This window comes from Camellia sinensis, chromosome 10 (assembly GCF_055761805.1).
Source record: "Camellia sinensis isolate YWXY chromosome 10, ASM5576180v1, whole genome shotgun sequence".
NCBI classification, from domain to species: domain Eukaryota; kingdom Viridiplantae; phylum Streptophyta; class Magnoliopsida; order Ericales; family Theaceae; genus Camellia; species Camellia sinensis.
Genome location: NC_138970.1, coordinates 80,269,498 through 80,290,041, shown reverse-complemented (window position 1 = coordinate 80,290,041; position 20,544 = coordinate 80,269,498). Strand labels below are relative to the sequence as shown.

At 35.4% G+C, this 20,544-nt stretch overlaps 1 protein-coding gene and 1 pseudogene across 4 annotated transcripts; both read left to right on the top strand.

Moving 5' to 3' along the window:
- Positions 1-1,062: 1,062 nt before the first annotated feature.
- Positions 1,063-13,510, top strand: LOC114279785 (FKBP-like peptidyl-prolyl cis-trans isomerase family protein). 3 transcript variants are annotated; one of them, XM_082891720.1, is made up of 10 exons: positions 1,063-1,271; positions 1,346-1,489; positions 3,300-3,355; positions 3,459-3,514; positions 3,877-3,934; positions 4,980-5,054; positions 7,710-7,799; positions 8,013-8,090; positions 12,822-12,862; positions 12,965-13,510. In XM_082891720.1, exons 1-10 carry the CDS (start codon positions 1,193-1,195, stop codon positions 12,990-12,992), a joined length of 705 nt encoding a protein of 234 aa, XP_082747846.1. In that variant the 5' UTR covers positions 1,063-1,192; the 3' UTR covers positions 12,993-13,510. The 3 variants fall into 3 exon arrangements, with proteins under 3 accessions (XP_082747846.1, XP_028077863.2, XP_028077862.2); XM_028222062.2 differs by lacking the exon at positions 3,459-3,514 and having other exon boundaries at positions 3,842-3,934; XM_028222061.2 differs by lacking the exon at positions 12,822-12,862 and having other exon boundaries at positions 12,965-13,197.
- Positions 13,511-13,943: 433 nt separating this feature from the next.
- On the top strand, positions 13,944-16,249 carry LOC114279773 (wall-associated receptor kinase-like 20 pseudogene; annotated as a pseudogene). Its single transcript, XR_014342257.1, has one exon. The product of XR_014342257.1 is annotated as a wall-associated receptor kinase-like 20 pseudogene (transcript).
- Positions 16,250-20,544: the final 4,295 nt, after the last annotated feature.

Below are 20,544 nucleotides of genomic sequence, written 5' to 3'. Positions count from 1 at the left end.
TATTTTTTAATTTTGTATATATAAAAAAAATATGTAAAAAAATAAAGAAAGTGGGTAGAAAAATAAAGAGAAAATATTGATAGATGTTGATTGATGCGACCTAAATAAGTGTATGTATGTAAAAAAAAATATATTTTTTAGTACATGCCAAACACCTACTTAATTCAAGAAAATAATTTCATTTTAAATAAGTAATTAAGAGTATATTTTAATATATTTCAAACCATAAAATTATAAACAAAATCAAACCAAACCAAGCTTTAAAATACCATCAAATGGGGTCCGCTTCTCTACGTAACCCTATCAACGGTCATTTCGTTAGTTTTCAAACCATAAAATTATAGAAATCCAAAATCATATACTAAAGTTGTTGTTTGGCAATAAAATTTTTTTAATTTTATGATTATTTTAGTTTGGGACTAAAGTGCTTGTTTGGCATGTGGGTTTGGGTGAAGTTAGGGCTATTTTAATTAAAAAAAGGCAAAATAAACTTTCTAGTCTCAAGTTAAAAATTGTTACATTTAAATCATAATTATTATATTTTTCTCTCAAAAAAGTCTAAAAAATTCATCTTAAACGAGATTATTTTAGCCTAGAGTTAAAATAACCAAAAGTCAATCCATATCCCAATTTGTTTGATTTGATTTTTTTTGACTTTTTATAAGAAAAAATAAAATGATTATAATTTAAATATGATATTTTATCTTATTAATTTTTTATTTTTTTTATTTTTTTTAATTAATTTAACCAAAAAAATATACATGCCAAACGAAGCTTAAGAGCAATTTCAATTTGTGAGCTTTTAGTAGACTAGTGGGTGACACACACGATGCGTGTGCAATTTAAATAAATAGGAATAAAAAAAATAATAATGAAATTAATATTATAATGTGTACTTAGCTTAACTGGTATGAGTCTTAAACTCATGGTCATGGGTTCAAGCCTTACCTATCTCTTTATTTAATTTTTTTTTAAAAAATAAAAAATACTGTCACATAAGAGCTGTTCATAATGTCAAAACTTTATAATAGAATAGATAGATAGATGACGACAAATCAGCATTTCATGATTTCAAAACTTGCAAAAATGTGGATGAAATTGAGGATGTTATCCTCTCTCTCTCTACACAACCAACTGGTTTCCTTTATTTTTCCCTCACTTTCTCTCCTAACTGTCACTTCCAACTGTCCCAATGGAACTCTCCCTCCTGCCTTACCACCATCACAAACCCGCCTTCCTTCCCCATTCTCTCTCCTCCATTTTCATCTCAAGTAAGCTCTCTCTCTCTCTCTCTCTCTCTCTAGGATTTGTTGTTGGAAAACTAAGGAATTATTTGAATCCACAGGGAAGAGACCCTTCAACAGAAACACATCTGTATTGTCATGTCGTTGCTCATCTTCTTCTTCCCCAGAGGCTACAGCTAAAGCACCCACACTCTCTTCACAATGCCAGGGAAGGAGGGCATTGATGGCTTGTCTTCTCTCAGCAGGTTAGTCCAACGCTCTCATGGGTTTTTGCTCTTTGGGGCTTCAACACTTGCATTTTTCATTTTATTGAAACTCTTAATTAAATTTTGGGTTATGCTTTCCTTGCTGATTGGGAGATTTTTAGGGTTAAATTCTGTAACTTTTTGGTATTAATGTCAGTGTGGATTATATTGAAATCCAAAACCCAAGAATCCTGAATTCCATTTCCGCTTCTTAGTCTGGATAGGGACTAAAGCTATATTTGGATCATGGATATGTGGAGGGAAATTGAAAGAATCTAAAATAAACATAGCGTAGTGGATGTATTCGTGCAATTTAGCGATGCTTATGCTAGTTCAAAGCTACAGAGAGGATGATATGGCCATGTTTAGGATTCTTATTGCTTGCCTAATTGGGTTGGAATTGAAGGCTTTGCGAATTGATTACGCAAAATAATAATAATAATAATAATAATAATAATAATAATAATAATAATAATAATAATAATAATAATAAGAGAGAGAGAGAGAGAGAGAGAGAGAGAGAGAGACTTTTGTGTTGAAGAATCTAGGTCAGCTACTTTTGAATTGATTCGTGATCATTTATATTCGTATGCCACTTTTCTAGTTAAACTTGCTTTCTTACTCTATGTCATTGGGATAAGCTTTTGGCAACCAATTGGCATTGACAACACAAAATACTTCATGTTTCCTTGTCTTGAGTATCCAGGGATGGCAGAAGTATTCTCTTACTACTTTTACATGCTATCCAAGAGCCATATTTCAAGTCATGAAGCTCTTATCCGGGTCTTTTTTAGTCTTAGTGTCTCACATTTCAAAGTAAGGTGAAAACAATACTGAAAAGCTACTGGCTTTAGAAAGAAGACAAAAGACAATGAGGAAAGCCTGATTACAGTAACAGATCTTAACTTTCTATTGCCTTGATATACTTGGTTTCTTATACTGGCTCAGAAGAAGCTTACCAAATATCAGACCTCAACCCAGTAAGGGGTTGCAACTTTGGTATCCACTGTAAGGCACACAGCCAGGAGGATATGGATATGTACTAACTATATAAAAGTAAATGTGGAGATATCTAAAAACAACTGAGTTGTCCATTTCATGGTTGAATTTATGCATCTATTTATGTATATCATGGCGAAGCATAATTAGATAGAGTCAAGATTGGGTATCAACAGATTCTCCATTATCATGTATCAGTTTTGATCATATAGAATCAAGATTGATTGCTAATCTGTATCCTTTTTTATCTTCCTTCTCCATTTATCCTGTGAGTAGGACTAGCTACCCTTTGAGTACCGCTTTGTGTATATAAACTATGTCAAAACTGTTAAGTTACCAATTTTTCCAAAAGCCTAAGCTATTAGGAAATGGGCCTGACAATATATATCAAGCTATCTAACACCCTCCCTCACGTGCAACCTTGTCTTGTACGTAGAGAGACAAACAAAGAATCAAATAGAAAGAGAAGCAAACAACCAAACAAAGAGGGAGAAACCAAGTGGGGACAGAATACCAAATGCCAACCGAGATACTTGAATCCAAAACCGCTCTCAACCAGAGCTCTGATACCACGTTAAGTTATCAATTTTCCCAAAAGCTTAAGTTATTAGGAAATGGGTCCAACAATGTATAGCAAGCTATCTAACAAAAACTCCACCACACCAACCTTATCACTTATTGGATACTCAACTTTTCTTCAATGCCCTCTTTTCAGGTCTTGTTTTCTATTTTTCTGAAAGTTTGCTTCTCGATATTTGTAAATGTGCCATTTATTTACTTAAATATCTAATAAACGTCTATTATGATTCAGCTGCTGGCATTTCTGTCTGTGACGTGGCTGGTGCAGTAAGCACAAGCAGAAGAGCAGTAAGATTCTTCTAATGTATTCACCTATTTTTGATTGGTGCAATTGGATTTTTCTTTGTTAAAAATACGTTGGTGGAAGAGTTAATTCTTTTGTTTGCTGCAGCTTAGAGGAGAAAAGATACCTGAGAGTGACTTTAAAACCCTTCCCAATGGCTTAAAGTTAGTAAACTATTATAACCTTTAATACACTGTTTCTCATATTTCTTCATGTGGATTTAATTCATTACCCTATGATGCTTGTTCTTAAGGTGCCTTAAAACTCTGCATTTTACATGTAAATATATCTTCCATTCTTATTGCATCTGAGCACAGTATTCTAAACATGTGATTCTTGGAATCTGAAAATGATATGCATTGCTAGAATAGATAATGGTTGTAAGTTTCAAGATTCAACTCAACTCCTAATTTTGGATGCTTATCCTTCTATCAATTTTCAATTCTAAAGTAAAGAAAATATCTTAAATTTGTGCATTCATCCATTTTCAGGTATTTACCCAAATTCTGATGGCATTATCATTCAGGTATTATGATTTGAAGGTTGGGGGTGGAGCAGAAGCTGTGAAGGGATCTCGAGTTGCAGTATGGTTGTGGCCCACTTAAATTTTTATTTTTAACTTTCATGGTTACCCATCTTAAAGAGTGTTCATATGCCATGCAGTACACTTGTTACCCATAATACTTTGGTACCATGCTCTAAGTGAGAACCCATTCATGCATCCACTTGGTCCAGAATATATCTGTTTTTATCATTTGTCACCTTTTATATCTTCCTTTCTGTTGACAATGTTGAGAATATTTCAACAAATTAAATATTCATATTGGACTTAAGAGTAGTAAATATCTTGCAACAATCATTTTATTCGTATAATAGTCCTTTTATTCAATAAAGGTTCAAAAACTAACCTATGTAGAGAAGATTATTCATGGCAAGCTGCTCAAACAGACAACTATTCTGAGTACAAGATGCCATTCACTATAGTCTAGTTAACTTTGATGTTCGGGAAGATTCTGAGTGATTTTATCTTGTTATTGTCTGTGGATGCTGCTGTGTCATATGATTATGCTAGTAAATTTAACTCTGATTCAGGTTGGCAACTATGTGATATTGTTCAAGTCCAAAACAAAATATCATGCTCCAGTGGAAGTTTGAAACTTCAACTACCTTTTCGACATTTTATCACCCAAATTGTAAAAAACATTATGTGAAGCTAAAAAGGTGCATATCTGCTATTTTGGCCTTATTATATTGTAGTGGAAGTGTTCAATTGTCACATAGTGAGAACTCAAGAAAGCATGTCGTTTATCAATTTTGGATGGCAGGAAATGATACTGTTAAACTACTTTGAGAACTGAAAGCATTTTCGAATGGTTAAGCTAAGCGTAGTGCATTACTGTTTAGTGAAATAAGACGCATTTGAAACTGGATTTGACAGTCAAGAAGTTTGTTCCTTTCTTATAGAAAGCTTGGTAGATTTGTGCAATCCATTTGTGTTTATGTAGATTCTAGATGTTTTTCAAGATTTTCAGTATTGTTTTCTTGTTAGAATCTTAAGAAATATTATTTGATTCTTGTGATTATTTTTATTTAGAAAACTGGACTAAATGATGTTAATTCATGCTGTAGGTCCACTATGTAGCTAAATGGAAAGGCATCACTTTTATGACAAGTAGACAGGGACTTGGTGTTGGTGGTGGAACAGTAAGATTTCTATCATGGGCCTCCTATGTACACCACTTCTTTCATTAATTTTGGTTAAATAATCAGTGGTGATACACTGAAACAAATACATATCTAACTCATTGTCAAATAGCACTATGAGAAGAACCAATTAACATGATTCATTAAGAATAGTTTTCCAGTAATTTTGAAACCGCTATTCTATCTTTCTTTGAAGCCATGGATAAGGGTAAGCCAGTGAATAATTTCCAGTAATTTTCCCCAACCATTGTGCAATCCTTCTATCAACGTCACACAACAAGTCATCTATTATCATACAAGAATCCTCTTGTTGTTCTTCTTCTTTTTGGGTAAATAGATGTTACATTATGCACACCTAAACAGAGCACAACCATGTACACGCAGTGTATATAGGAGGAAAAGAAAAACAACTAAGCTCGTTCCAAAAGACTGAGATCTCATATAAAATCTATAAAAGGAATTGAAGTCAAGAATTTTTTTTGGGATCCAAAAATGGGAAGGTATTTAACAATTTTTTCAACCTATACAATCTCCAAATGCTGTCCTATTTCTTTCCTCCCAAATGCTTCGTATGGAACAAAGCATTGAGTCCATCCAAGTTGATGAGAATTTTCTGAGTGCATCCCTTAAGCCAACAGCCATTTCGCTCAATAACCTTACCAGGCATCCTGCAATGCACTAGTATAGTGATGCCAAGCTTCAAAGATCTCTAACAAACTCACAATCCAGCGGAAGTTGATCAACCATCTCCTATGCCTTCTTGCACATGAAACACCAATTGAGTAGCATTTGTCCCCTTGGACACATAATTGATAATCAAAATGGCCTTCAGTGCAAGCACACTAAACAAAGAATAATACTTTGGAGTTTGGAGGGAACTTTTCTGGGCCATATACGCTTTGAAGGGATGTCTATCCCTCCCTCCGAGAAAGCACACTATATTAAAAACAAGCACCAAACTTCCTTCTTCCATTGGCATTCTCCCATAAAAAATAATGGAAAATGGAAGTTAAACTCTTTCTTAGTTGGCATCAACTCTTTACACCTTCTCACCATAGAGAAGCTCATTAAAAGAGGAGAACTCATGGGTTCTGCGTGTGTTTATGGTGCCTCTCTTTGTAGAGACATGGATGATTTTTGGCAATGCTTCACAGTGCAGCTACTTGTATTCAGTTACATGATTCTTCTTGTCATGTGCTTAATTTGAGGCTTTTTTGTTTGTAAATAACATTGATCACCATGTCTTTTCTTGAGGTGTCATGGCACACTTTCTTTTTGGCCTTATTGTCTTTCTTCTCATTTCTTCTCCATTGCACTTGACTAGACAATTTTCGACTCCATATTGAAAAAACAAACCTTTTGTGGTTATACCTCTAGCTTTTCATAAGACTTGTCCCGCATCGCCTCTCTAAACCAGTCAAACTTGGTCCATATATTCTAGACATGCCAAATGATTTTGGGTTGGATGCCTTGAATAAATCTAGCATGGTACCAGAGCTAGGTCTTAGGTGGCCTCGCGGGCCAAGTCTCCATTCCGGATCTTTCTATCTTGTGTCTCTTCTCTCTATCACCTCCACATGCAACCGAACTGCATATGCGGGTTAGTGTTGGAGACTTATCTCACATCACCTCTGTAAGCCAGCCAAACTTGGTTAATTTAGTCTAAGGGTGGAAGGAATTATTAGAAACTTGTCTCACATTGGCTCTCTAAGCCACCCAAATTTGGTTAATATAGTCTAAAGGCCTTTCCACCTAATGCCAATTTATTTTTGGTTGGATGCCTCCAATGTTTTGTATCACTTCTCATGAAATGAAAGTATATTGGCTACATAGACACTCTATACCTTCCCAAATTCTTATGTAGCAGAAATTATTATATGGGTCAAGAAAACCACGTGGCCATGTGCCCATCCAATGGTATCTTGTTATTTTTCCATCATTTCCTTGTTTGTAGGGCCATGTAATTCTTTAGGCCCTTGCTATTGGTCGGGCATACTACCAACATGGAATTCCCGGAACAGGAAGGAGTATTGGTTAATTACTCGGAAACTAAACATGCTCTTTCGCCTCCCATTTTCGAGATTTCATCATCTATTTCCATCTAGTACTTTCTTGTACGAGGAAGGGAGGCAAGAAATCTAGCATATAGACTCCATTTCCCAGTCTACGTTTTTCTTCAAGGTAGACAGGGAACTCATATTCCAATCCATAATCTAGTTATGTGCACATTATTTTGCACTAGCGCTTTCACCTATTTTTTTAAATTTCCACTTTTGGATTTTGTGTACATGAATTTAGAATATAACAGCATCAATTTCCTCTTTCCATCTACATTATAAATAGTACCTATTCCATTTGATTTTAACTTTTCTTAAATTATTATGTGGAGAAAATAATCCCTAGCCCCAGAAATTTGTCATTCTGCACCCATATATAGAGTCCTCTAGTTATTGTAAAACATATATGTTTGGGCGTGATTCTTAAAAAGCCTTGCAATATGACTCTCATTTCTTACTGTGTTGGAGAAACACAGCCAAAGTTGTTTTAAGAATACTGGACAATTTTGTTGACATCTATTTAATTTCTAGTCCATAATTATCTTTTGAAGAATTTTTATGCCTCTTTAATACTGTGCATATTCCTCAATTGCTACAGCCTTATGGATTTGATGTTGGTCAATCGGAGAGGGGCACAGTCCTCAAAGGATTAGATTTAGGTGTTCAAGGCATGAAAGTAGGAGGCCAGGTATGACTGCTCATGGCATAATATTTCCTTGTTACATGTAAGAAAACTATCAAATAAGAGTTCTTAGGATTATTTGGTTATCAAGAAAGAACACTTCATTTTTCACTCTATAATGATTGGCGAAAGACTTAAAGTTGGATAAGTAACACAGTTAGCTAATGGGCTCGTGATTTACATACTTTATGAAGAGTTCACATTATCCATTTCTTGCAGCGAGTGCTGATAGTTCCTCCTGAGTTAGCTTATGGAAGCAAAGGGGTACAGGAAATCCCTCCAAATGCGACAATTGAGGTAATTTGTTTCTACGTATTATCTAAGTTTCAATTTGAGAAGGGTAACAATGAATCTTGGTAGCCTGATGATGACTCCATACTGTTTTACAAGTCTTTTAAGGGGTTGTACATGTAAAGTTGATGTTCCGGTCGAATCTTGTTGGACCAGCTGGTAGCCTGGTGCTTTTCATTTCAACACTAATGTCAAATTCCTTGGAGTAAGCCTAGAGAGACACTTAGAAAATATGAAGAAGAAGAACTCCGAAAATATGAGGAAGAAGGAATATATTTCTGTTATATTCAAAACTTCTTATCTTACAAGACCAAATGACACTCCTTATATAGGAGATATTACAAACATCATCATAACCCATTATATGCCACTTACATATTATATATTACCACTATCTACCACTATCATATTATATACATGCCACTATCTACCACCAACACCACTATCATATTCTATACATGCCACTATCTACCACCAACACCACTATCATATTCTATACATACCACTATCTACCACCAACACCACTATCATATTCTATACATGCCACTATCTACCACCAACACCACTATCATATTATATACATGAACACAATTTCCAGCAGAGACATTATCAGTTTGGCAATAGGAATATGTACATAAAATTCTTCAGCATATAGTTTACGAAGGCATAATCCTTGATGTAGGCCAGAACCTGCAAGGGTGGCCAGAACAAGATATCTCGACCAAGAGAGGGGATAATCCTAGGATGTCACCCACCGGGGCGTAACATACACCACTTGACGTTGCTAATCATGGATGTCACTCAATCCGACCAAGCCATATCTTGATTGTAGGAGAATGAACTCACTCCAAGCAAGAGAAACTTACATAGAAATATTTTCTATAATCTCAAAAACATGATCTTGTTCATTTAGAGATATATATAGACATTACAAAGACTTCTTCATTTGAGGAAACTATTAAATTCTAACCTACTTCCAAGAAATCTTTCAATTTTTTAGAGAACCACCCTTTCAAATCCTAGGTAGTCAAAACATAAATTCCAAGCTATAATAATAGGCTATAATATATCTAATATCAATTAACCGTAAAACTTTGATTAGAAACTAATTAGACATCTAGAAAGATTATTCAGAAGGACACCTATAGCCCATATGGCTGGCCCATTATTGTCACGACCCCAAACCGCCCCTAGTAAGATGGTGCCGTGATGGCCAGTAATCCGAGATTACCGAAGGCCAACTTTCAAAATTCACACACAATCAGAGTATAAATATATGGGGCTAACATGTGCGGAAGCAATACATACAAATCTAATTAGTCCATAAGAGCAGTGCATAAATCAAATAGAATGGCATACATCTTTACATAGCTTACAACTTGAATACAGTTAAAATAAAGTACAAAAATATATATTACATTTTAACAAAAGGGCGTCACAAGCCGACATGAACAAAATACATAAGCTTCAAGATTGCCGACATCCTCACTGCCGACGTAACATGCATACAAAACACACATCTCGGCGTAGCCGACTTCTTGCTTGTTACCTACATATATACATAGGGAGGGTGAGCTTGGATACTCAGCGAATGGTACAAGTAATAAAGGGGTTAAATGAATGATACCCGAGATCTTTTCAAAACAATACATAGTATATCCTTGTCAAAATCATACATAACATAGCTTAGCTTGACTTGAAATAAAACATTAATCGAACCTTGGTCTTTCAAAACTTGCTTACTTACTTAACATACGTCAAACTTAAAACATGGGGTGTTGACATTCCGGCAAAACAAAACATAACCTCGGCATCGAGCACACCCGTTCATAGTCCGTCGGTGGCCGATATCTTAACAAGGGTGCTACTTAGGCTTAACGTCCCTTAGCACGAAAGGACGGTGCTACCTAGGCTTAAAGTCCCCTAGCACGAAAGGACCCTCAAAACAAGGGAATAATCGACCCGGAATCAATTAGACAAACCCACCCGCACAAGGCAGTCGGTGGCAAGGGAGATATCTCAAACAAGGGTGCTACAAAAGTTTAGAGTCCTCTAACACAAAGGACCTATGTTACGAAGGCCCGTAGCCCTCTAACACGAGAGTACTGCGAAAGTTTAAAGTCCTTCAGCACAAGGGACCTATGTTACAAAGGCCCATAGCCCTTTAACACGAGAGTACTGCGAAAATTTAGAGTCCTCCAGCACAAGGGACTTTCAAAACAAGATGTGCAGTTGCATTATAGTCCCCTGGCACTAAGGACTTTCCGAGAAGGTCATCAAAACAAAGCTTACTTGATACATAAAAATAGGGGTAATCATTCATGCTTGATCAAATACTTTTATCAAAACGAAACAAGGCTTTATGAAATCTTTATAACATAACTTTATTAAAAATACCACTCATATAGTTCTTGGGACGCCGGGATCAAGGCAAGGGTCCAAGTCCTACAAACACATGGCAAAGCATACTGAATGCACTTCTCAAAACAAATCTTACATGCATGCAAATGGTCTCGGGAAAACATGCTGGAAGTCAAAACACTATTTTACATGTCAGGAAGACATGCTGGGTACCAACCAGGTCTTTGCCGAGGTCCCACACCTCCTGGCCGAGGTGTGGTTACCAAGGCTTCGGCGTGCGGCTGCATGCCGAGGTGCGCACAAGACAAACTGAAGGTGTAAGTGATCATGCAAGGTAGGCCAAGGTGAGATACGATGCTTGGCCTAAGTGTGAGGTCTAGGCAAGAGTGATTTCGGCGACTATACTTAGGGAAGTGAGGTCTAGAGATCGGGGTTTCCACCCGTGAAGAACATGAAGAACATAAACATGAAGACCATGAAGAACATGGATGCTAAAATCATAACTTCCTTATTACAAAATCTGGGATTTCATGCTATGAGTTCGAAAACATGGACCTGGGTACCCATACTTGAAAATCATGTGAAAACAAACACAAAACATGGATCTTGGCATGAACTTTCGGATCAAAACATGACTTTTCTTCAAGAACACATGAATGCTATTTTCTCTTTCTAAAACCGAACTTCAAAGCAATACATGGCTTACAAGTCATATTCAATCATGCAATGCAATAACATGGACATAAAGAACGACAAAAGCAGATCAAGAATCTAACTTTAGAACACGGATCTAACGGTTCGATCTCTAGGGATCAAGTTTGGAAATCTACTCTCCCTCAAGAACTCCTCTTCCTCTCCTAGAGCTTCTCTCTCCCCTTCAAAACAAAGATATAGAAATGATAGGTTTTCTCTCTCTATCGGCTGACTTAACACTCAGCTCGGACACGTGGCAACAGCTGGTTGGCTCTCCTCAAAAAGGTGATAGATTGACAAGACAAGACTATGACAAAGTGTATCTAACAAGCTACTCGGTAAGGCACTCCGGCAAGTGATGACATCGGCTAAGGACAAAGCTTCGGCAACTAAGGTGACAATGACTTCGGCTAGGAAGGACAACACTTGACTAAGCTGTGCCACACCTCGGCCTAGATGTGCCACACCTCGGTCTAGGTCATACCACTCCAGGACAAGATCACTTAGGTGCAAAGGTAACATCTCGGCCTAGATAATACACATCTCGGCCTTGGTGATGAACACCTCGGCCTAGATAATGACAACTCGGCCAATATGTCAAGGCGAAGGTGGAGGTCAAACAAAGTGGTTCCAAGGCAATTTCTAGGCTGAAGGTGACCTCGGCTCGGAATGATCTAGGCTTAACATAACCTAGGCTTGGCATGTCCTAGGCTTAACATCAAGGAAGGAGCAAAGCATGTATACAATACTTAGACAAATCACATAAACACAAAACAAGACAAGATTCATGAATGCAAACTTATCAAGACAAAGTTATGTAAATGAACATGAATATGACTATGACACGAATATGGGTTGTTATAGCAACTTAACATGACAAAATATATAGATGCATGCAAACATGACTAAGCCGTAAATGTGGGGTGTTACAATTATGCTCCTGCATCAACCCTCTCTGTTAACAGGCAAGTGCTGAGAGAAGGTCCACAATAAATTCTTCCTTTGCTAACTATGGATATGCAGGATGCTGAGGTCATGAGACATATGGCTATGTTATCTTATTTCATTTTTTCTTTCGCCTATGGCCGTCCAATGTGCCAAAAAAAAGTTGACGAAGGCAACAAAAAAAATATCAATGTCTGATTCTGTACAGTACCAGGACAACTAAAATAAATGACTTCGAGCTTACATATTAGAAAAAATAAAAATAAATAAAACTCATATTAGATTATAATAACTGGATGAAATGTAGGAAAGGAAAAATGTTTAATTGTACCAAAAGTGAAGCCACAAGCTGTTAGCTACCTTAGAAACACAATTTGCCCTTAATGGATGCTCCATGGTTGAAAGTTGCTTTTCAGATTTGACATCCAGAATCTTCTCATTCTTCATCACTCACTGCTAAAAACAATGCTTTCTATCATATAGATGGCCAGCTATTGAGTGGACCTTTTTTTTTCTTTTCTCATGTAACTGTGAATAGTGACACAGTGACACTTAACGTTGTATTTGTGCAATGAATCCCCTGTATTGTTTATTCATTTTAATTTAATATTCCTTTCACTTTTCTTATACTTCTTCCACTGCCCTTTTTTATCCTTACTCATCCATATTCGTATCTTTATTTGTCTTCTTCTTCTTTCTTTTTTTTTTGTGGTGGTGGTGGTGTTGGGGGACCTGCAGTTGAATGTTGAACTACTGGCCATCAAACAAAGCCCGTTTGGGTACGTGATACGGGTGCTGAGAAGCACATTTATTAACCTTCTGGTATGCTTTACGTCTCTGTCTATTTAATACTCAAACTTGTGTATTATTTTCTTGTTCAGGTCTCCAGTTAAAATTGTTGAAGGATAACTCAATTATGTTCTGCAACCACTGGTCATTTGGTGTACCAAGAACAGAAGCCAACTACATTCCACGAAATTCATATAGTACCTTGTTTTACTTCAAAGTGGACCATCAGGCTGCTTTTCATTTGTTGCTGGAGTGGAAAAATGTGCCCTAGTACATTGATATCATACTATTCATGTAATGAAATCAGAAGCTTAATTCCGTATAATTTTAAGATTTTAGTATCTCACCAAATAATAACAAATTTTATTTTAAGGGGTAGACAGACATGAATAACAAAGTGGATGGAAAATTATTTAAAGAATGTAAAAGACATCCAACAAATAGACTTAAAATAATGAAGTGTATGGAGTTGTTTGTTGCTTCAGCTTGAAGTGTGTTTTCAGTAGCAGCTATCTAATTTTCAATTTTTGCATGTCCTCAGAAAGTAATACGCATGATGATATGTAACCTGTTTTACCTGAAATGTAGAGCACACTTGTACATATATTTATAATTTCTTATTCATTAGTGTTCATTCATTGGTAGTTCTTTTTTTTCATATTGCTTTTCTATATTACACTATGAAATTCACTGCACCTTAACTTTTTTGTGTGATGATAAAATAGATAGATTGTATCGTGTAATAGACAACTGTTCTTGTGCTTGCCTTGTGCTACTGTATATAATATTTGTTGGGAATGATCCACATGTTTATTATAATAGAGCAGAAAGTATAAATTATTTGTAGTGCTAGATATTACTCTATAGCATTCATACTTTTAATTTTGAATATTTCCTTATTTTGATGATTCGTGCTCCACTCCACACTTATTTTTGAGACTTTTCCTACCATATGGTAAAAAAATATGAAAATCAGAGAACCTTTGAGATAGGGAAGAGAAACCATTAGTCATGTACTCCATAGATAGGAATCCAACAGCCTTATAAATGCCAAAATTTTTGTGATTTTTGACATAGATTCTTGTATCCACTTTTAAGATTTTCATTTTGCCCACTTTATTCCTCCTTTCATAGCCTTTATTTACCCATCTTCCTCCCTCTTTGTACCATAATCTTTTCTACTCGTCATCTTTGTTCTTTTAGAATGAACATGACCAAACCAAATGGGAAACCACCTCTTCTTTGTATCTCTCTTTTCTTTCTTCTTTACCTTTTCAGTTACTCTTCTTCCCAAAAGACTTGCCCAAACTGTGGCTCTGTACAAGTCCCATATCCTTTAAGCACCAATCCCAATTGTGGTGATCCTGATTACTCTATTCGTTGTGATCCCCTTTCTCACAAACTTTTCTTTGATGGACTCAATGGAAGTTCTTATCTCATTCTAAGAATTATGGAAGCCTTTCAACGCATCGTGGTACAACCAGCACCATGGCTTCCGGGTACATGTGTAACTCAAGACATGCCCGTGAGCGAGGGGCTCTGGCTAAACCAGACGCTTCCGTTTAACATCACATCATCCAACACCATCTTCCTCTTCAGCTGTTCACCACGTCTCTTGATCTCTCCTCTAAATTGCACTTCTTCAAGTCTTTGTCACCTTTACTTGGAGAGCTCGGGACATGTTGACAAAAAACGTGCACTTCAGTGTGCAAGCAGCCTAGACCCATGTTGTACCTTTCTTGCAGGTGGCACGCCATCAGCATACAAGATAAGACTGCACAGTTCGGGTTGCAGAGGTTTTAGAAGCATACTTCATCTGGATCCAGAAAAACCTCCGAATCAATGGGAAGAAGGGTTGGAAATTCAGTGGGCTCCTCCACCAGAACCAGCTTGTAAAACCCAACTTGATTGTTCTGGGGCTTCCAAGTGTTCGCCTACTGGTGAAAACAATGTCTTCCGTTGTCTTTGCAACAGCGGGTATTATTGGAACCATAGCCTCAGTACATGCTCAAGACAGAAGAAGAAGAACCGAAAATCTGACCTTACTTTCAAGGTTTCAATTGGAGTTGTTTCCTTTTTCACTCTTGCAGTAGTAATGGCTGCAATAACGGTGAGAAAATCCAGGAAAGTTTCAAACCAGGCAAAGCTCGCCAAGGCAAGAGAAGACGCATTAAAATCAAGCAATGGTGGAAAGTATGCAAGGATGTTCAGCCTTAAGGAGATGAAGAAAGCGACAAATGGGTTTTCCAAAGACCGGATCTTGGGGAGCGGTGGCTTTGGAGAAGTCTATAAGGGCGAGCTTCAAGATGGGACAGTTGTCGCCGTTAAGTCAGCCAAAGTGGGTGACATCAAAAGCACCCATCAAGTACTCAACGAAGTCGGTATACTTTCTCAGGTAAATCACCGAAACCTAGTTAGGCTCATGGGTTGTTGTGTGGAAGCCGAGCAGCCATTGTTGATTTACGAGTACATTTCCAACGGTACCCTCCATGACCATCTACATCGCAAGTGCACCTTTCTGGATTGGAAAACAAGGCTTAGAATCTCTTTACAAACCGCTGAAGCATTAGCATATCTACATTCCGCAGCTTACACACCCATTTACCATAGAGATGTCAAGTCATCAAACATACTCCTAGACGATGACTTCAATGCAAAAGTCGCGGATTTTGGGCTCTCTAGATTGGCCCGCCCTGGGTTGAGTCACCTATCCACGTGTGCCCAGGGAACATTAGGGTACTTGGACCCTGAGTACTATCGCAACTACCAATTAACTGAAAAAAGTGATGTTTATAGTTATGGGGTCGTGTTGCTTGAGCTTCTGACCTCTCAGAAGGCAATAGACTTCACGCGTGACCAAGATGATGTGAACCTGGCTGTTTATGTCAGTCAGCGAGCTCACGGTGATTCGATCATGGAAGTCGTGGATCAACAGTGTCTTGGAGAGGAGCCTCATGTTAAGATAGTGACAAGTGTGAAGTTTTTTGCCGAGCTTGCGCTTGCCTGTTTGAGAGAGAAGAAAGAGGACAGACCTAGCATGAAAGATGTTGTTCAGGAGCTCCAATATGTAAGCGAGATACTAGCACAAGAAGAGGCTTCTAATGAGATGAGTGTTGAGACTATATGATTATGGAGTTGATTATGGTCTTTTCTTTTCTTTTTTGAAATTTCTGTCAGAGAGTTTGTTGCAGCTTTTGCTTACAGCTTACAAGTTAGAAATTACTTAAATTAGCTGAAAATAACTTATTATTAGGAAGTAGAGGAAAGGTTACTTTGAGTGTTTACTTTTTCAGTATCAAGCTTCAGCTTGTAAAAAGTTATGCCAAACATGCCCTACGTATTAAGATGCTTCAGAAACTGTTGAAAAGCTTGAGAAATGGATGTGTCAAATGATACTTTTTAAAAACTTGAAAAATGGATGTGTAAATTCAATGCATATTCATGTTGTGAAGATAAAGAGGTATAGAATTAAAAAGGGTAGTAGAAATGATGGGAGGAAAGACCTTTGATTTTGTGTTACCCACTGAAAATAAAGAGAATCAGGGGGGAGGAAAAAGATTGGGATCAGATGCTTACTTTGTGCAGAAAGTATGAATGATCCAAAAGAGATTTCCAAAAATGGGGTAACTGGAATTGCAATCCATTGGGTATTGATCATGGTGGGAAACGCAAACCACCTTTTGTAAATGGGGGAAAGCATTTGCATTTGCATTTGCACTCTCAAGTTTCAATTAAAAAAATTTATCTTGTGAAATGGGGAAAGCATTACATAGTGATTTTACCATTTCTTTTGTAATCTCACTCTCTCTCTCTCTCTCTCTCTCTCTCTCTCTCTCATGTGTGCATGCACTGTTCTGGCTGGTGTTATAGGCCAAGTCATATTGGGTTGCTCTCTCAAGCTTGATTCAGGATCCTTGTTGCCTTTCTTTTGTATGTAACCCATACTAATACATCTGCATTTAGAAGCTGCTATCTGTGAAGTATGATACAGATACGGAATACAGATACGATACAGATATGTTGATATAATAAAACTTCAAAAGTTAAGATATGGGTACAGCCATGATACTATGAAAAAAATATATTTTTATAATTTTTAGTATTGGATTATACAAAAGTTCAACAAAAATTGGTATATTAATATTTATAAATTAAGAATCAGGTATTAGTTTAAGAGCCAACTATCAACTATTACTTTTTTTTAGTGAATCCTATGAAATTTTCATTTTAATATATATGCTAAATTGTTTTTATTACCCTTATACTTTTTCTTTTTATACTTAAATGTGTTATATGCTTAAGTGTTGTACACAGTTGCTTGTTTAACTATTAAAATTCGAGTTTAGTATCACCAGGGACGGATTTATGAAGAGGTCGTGCCCCCTTCCCCCCTCAATTTTGCAATTTTTTTTTTTTGGGGATAAGGAAAATAATTAACAAATAAAAAAATTACATAGCAGTAACATTTAGAATGATTTCTTAATGGCATTTTTTCAGTTATGAAAATAATAGTGGCTGTTTTGATTGAAAATGAAAAAACTATAACAAGCCACATTATTATGTTTGAAAATTTTGTAAAAAAAAATTCAGTGCAAGAGTGATATCACATCATCATTTATATGTAAACATAGTTAACTCCACTACGAAAATGCAGAATTATTGAATTGTTAATTATATTTGACAAGTAGGATTAACTCTCCATGTGTTATTTTACTATTGATTAATGATATCATATATAGATAATGCGGTATCACTATTATTTATATATTATATAATCTATACATGACTCTTTTGTATTACTTATAATACACTACTTACAAGTAACCTCATATTTCCAATTATGATCTTTTGCAAGGTCAATTGTATAAATGAAAAAAAAAAAAAAATTAAACTTTTATATTAAATATTTAAGATTTTGTGCTTAATATTAATTAAAAAAAATTATTACCTACTATTATTGATTATGAGAAAATAATTTTAAAATTATAATTAATAAGTGTCCCTTCTGAACAATTTTTCCGGCTCCATCATTGAGTATCATCATATTTCCTAATTTATTTTTACTTTCTAAAAAGCTATAAGTATAGATATGGAATACATATACAAGGATACATCAATTTACTATTTTAATTTAACTTTTATCTCCTTCTCTAATGTTATGCAAGAATTATTACAATCTGACTTTTAAAATAGTTCAAATACTTGATCTAGAGTATTCCAAAAGTATCGGATATTTATGAAGTATCCGATATATATTCGTGATTATCCATTGAGCATCTCTAATATGGATACAATTCCCTTATAAGAGTATCCATGTTTTATAGGTTGCTACTACATATATGTATCCGTGGTATCTCTAATTCGGATATGTGCGTTTGTGTCTCTTTGACCCCCCAGCTTAATTTTGTCTCTAAAATTTTCTATCCGAGTTAGATTGGTCTAATTCCAAACAAGTCATCTAAATCATTAATAGAATAAGCGTAAACTACACTTACTGCTGTTGCACTTTCACCAAAATTTACTTCGATCATTTTACTTTCAATTACAACAATCAACCTCCTATATTTTAAATTAAGTTCTAATCTCACATTTTCGTCCATCTACCATTACTAAAGCTAATGGAAATTGATAATGGAAGGACCAATGTGAGATTTTGCTAACAGTTTAGACTAAAGTGAGATTTTAATAAAAGTATAAGAGTGGTAATTAGACCCCCCAAAAAAAAATGTCACATATGCTTCAAAAGACAAATTCCATCAACTTCATTAACGATAGATAGATAGAAGGGTGAGATTGCATCTTGATTTAAAGTGTAAGGGGATGACTGTTATAATTAAAATGAAATGACTAAAGTAAAATTTTAGTGAAAATATAGGGGTATTTAGTGTAATTTATCCATAGAACAATAATAAACTATAGATACCTCTCCAAAGTATGTATGCCATACCACCTTGTACTCAAACCACAAGGGTCTCAATTTAATTTTGTTAATTTTGTCTCTGACATAGTAACTTGGTGAAGATGAAATGAGAATCTCATTAGTATTAATCCAATACGCTCACAACGACACAAATGGTAAGGATCTCAATCCAATTTGAGTATAACTCAAATTGGAATCATTTTCCTAAACCAAATAAAAATCCTATCACCACTCCCACATGGTAATTTAAGATTTGAGTTCAATCCAAAATAAACCAAAATGTAACCTCTAATACATTTCTTACTTTAACCCTATATTTGGAAACTGTAAGGTTTAAAACTCCGAAGCAAATAAGATGTTGACAAATTCAAATTTGATTTTGAGAAAATTGTTTGGGCCTATGCGAATTATCAAGGATCTCGTTTCGATAATTTAAACCATTACTTTTAAAAGGCGCTCTGTGTATATCATTCATAAAAAAAAATTAGGTTGGTACAATAATTGTAACATCTTTATTTGATCATGTGTTTTCTCTGAAAAATAAAATAAAAATATGGCGAGTGTGTTTTTTGAGACAAATAAGATAAAATAAAAAAGTTACGATTATTGGATTTACCTAAAATAAAATGAAAATTGTGTCATTTTCATTTTATTTTAGGACTAAAAAACAATTATCACAAAATTAGCACAATTATCACAAAGAGCTCTACAAAATAAACAAATCAAATTATCAAAATAGATCCCATAATAAATCCCAAAGCCCCGGACAATCTCAAATTCTTACATAAAATCACGTTCCATTCAAATGTTTAAAAAACTTAAACCAAATTCATGAGTACATTTTAATTTTCTCCACTTTATTCCTTTATAAATGGGGTATTGCCATTTCCATTATTGTGGTGTTTGTTAATTCTAGGGAGCTGCATGCCTAACCTTGGTTAATTTGACAATAGTGATCTTCAACTACAATTCTTGTGGTTGGTGAGGGTTCAATCAGTAAATTCCACAAAGCATATATAGAATTTAGTCAGAATATTTACTTGGGTTGGGTGGGGGTGAATCCCACAGTAATTGGATACTCCTGTTGGGATATCAAACTAGATGGTCCAATCCAACTTATTGTATGTTCATTTTGAATCCGTCTCAATAATTCATTTTGTAAAATCTTTTGAGAAGATTATAAATATCAAAAATCAAATTAATCAGATATCAAGACATTTTCAATTTATTCACATTTGTCTAAAAAATAGTTAAAAGACAACATAATTTTGAAAGTAGTCCTAATTATTTTTAGACAAATGTGATCCGATCGAGTCTCGAGTTGCTTCTGATATCCAATCAACTTGATTTTTGATATATATGATATTCTCACAAAATCTTACAAAATAAACGATTTGAATCATTAAGACAGACCCGAAATGGGCGCACAATGGACCGAACTAAACTGTCCAATTAAACACCCAGCCAGAGAAAATCCAACATACAAAATTTTGTATCCATTTTTGTATAAATTTTTCTTTTTTCGAGAATAGCTCGAATCATTACATCATGGGGGCACAGTTTGTCGCAATTTATATAAATTGTCGTTAAAACTTATAATGAGTGACTTTTTCTTTAACAATTTTTTTAAACTGTTACTGAAAGTTGAAAATTGGTGTTTTTTGTGATGATTTTTTTAAACTATCGTTAAAACTTATAATTAGCGAGATTTTTTGTGACAAAAATTTTAAACTGTTGTTAAAAATTAACAAT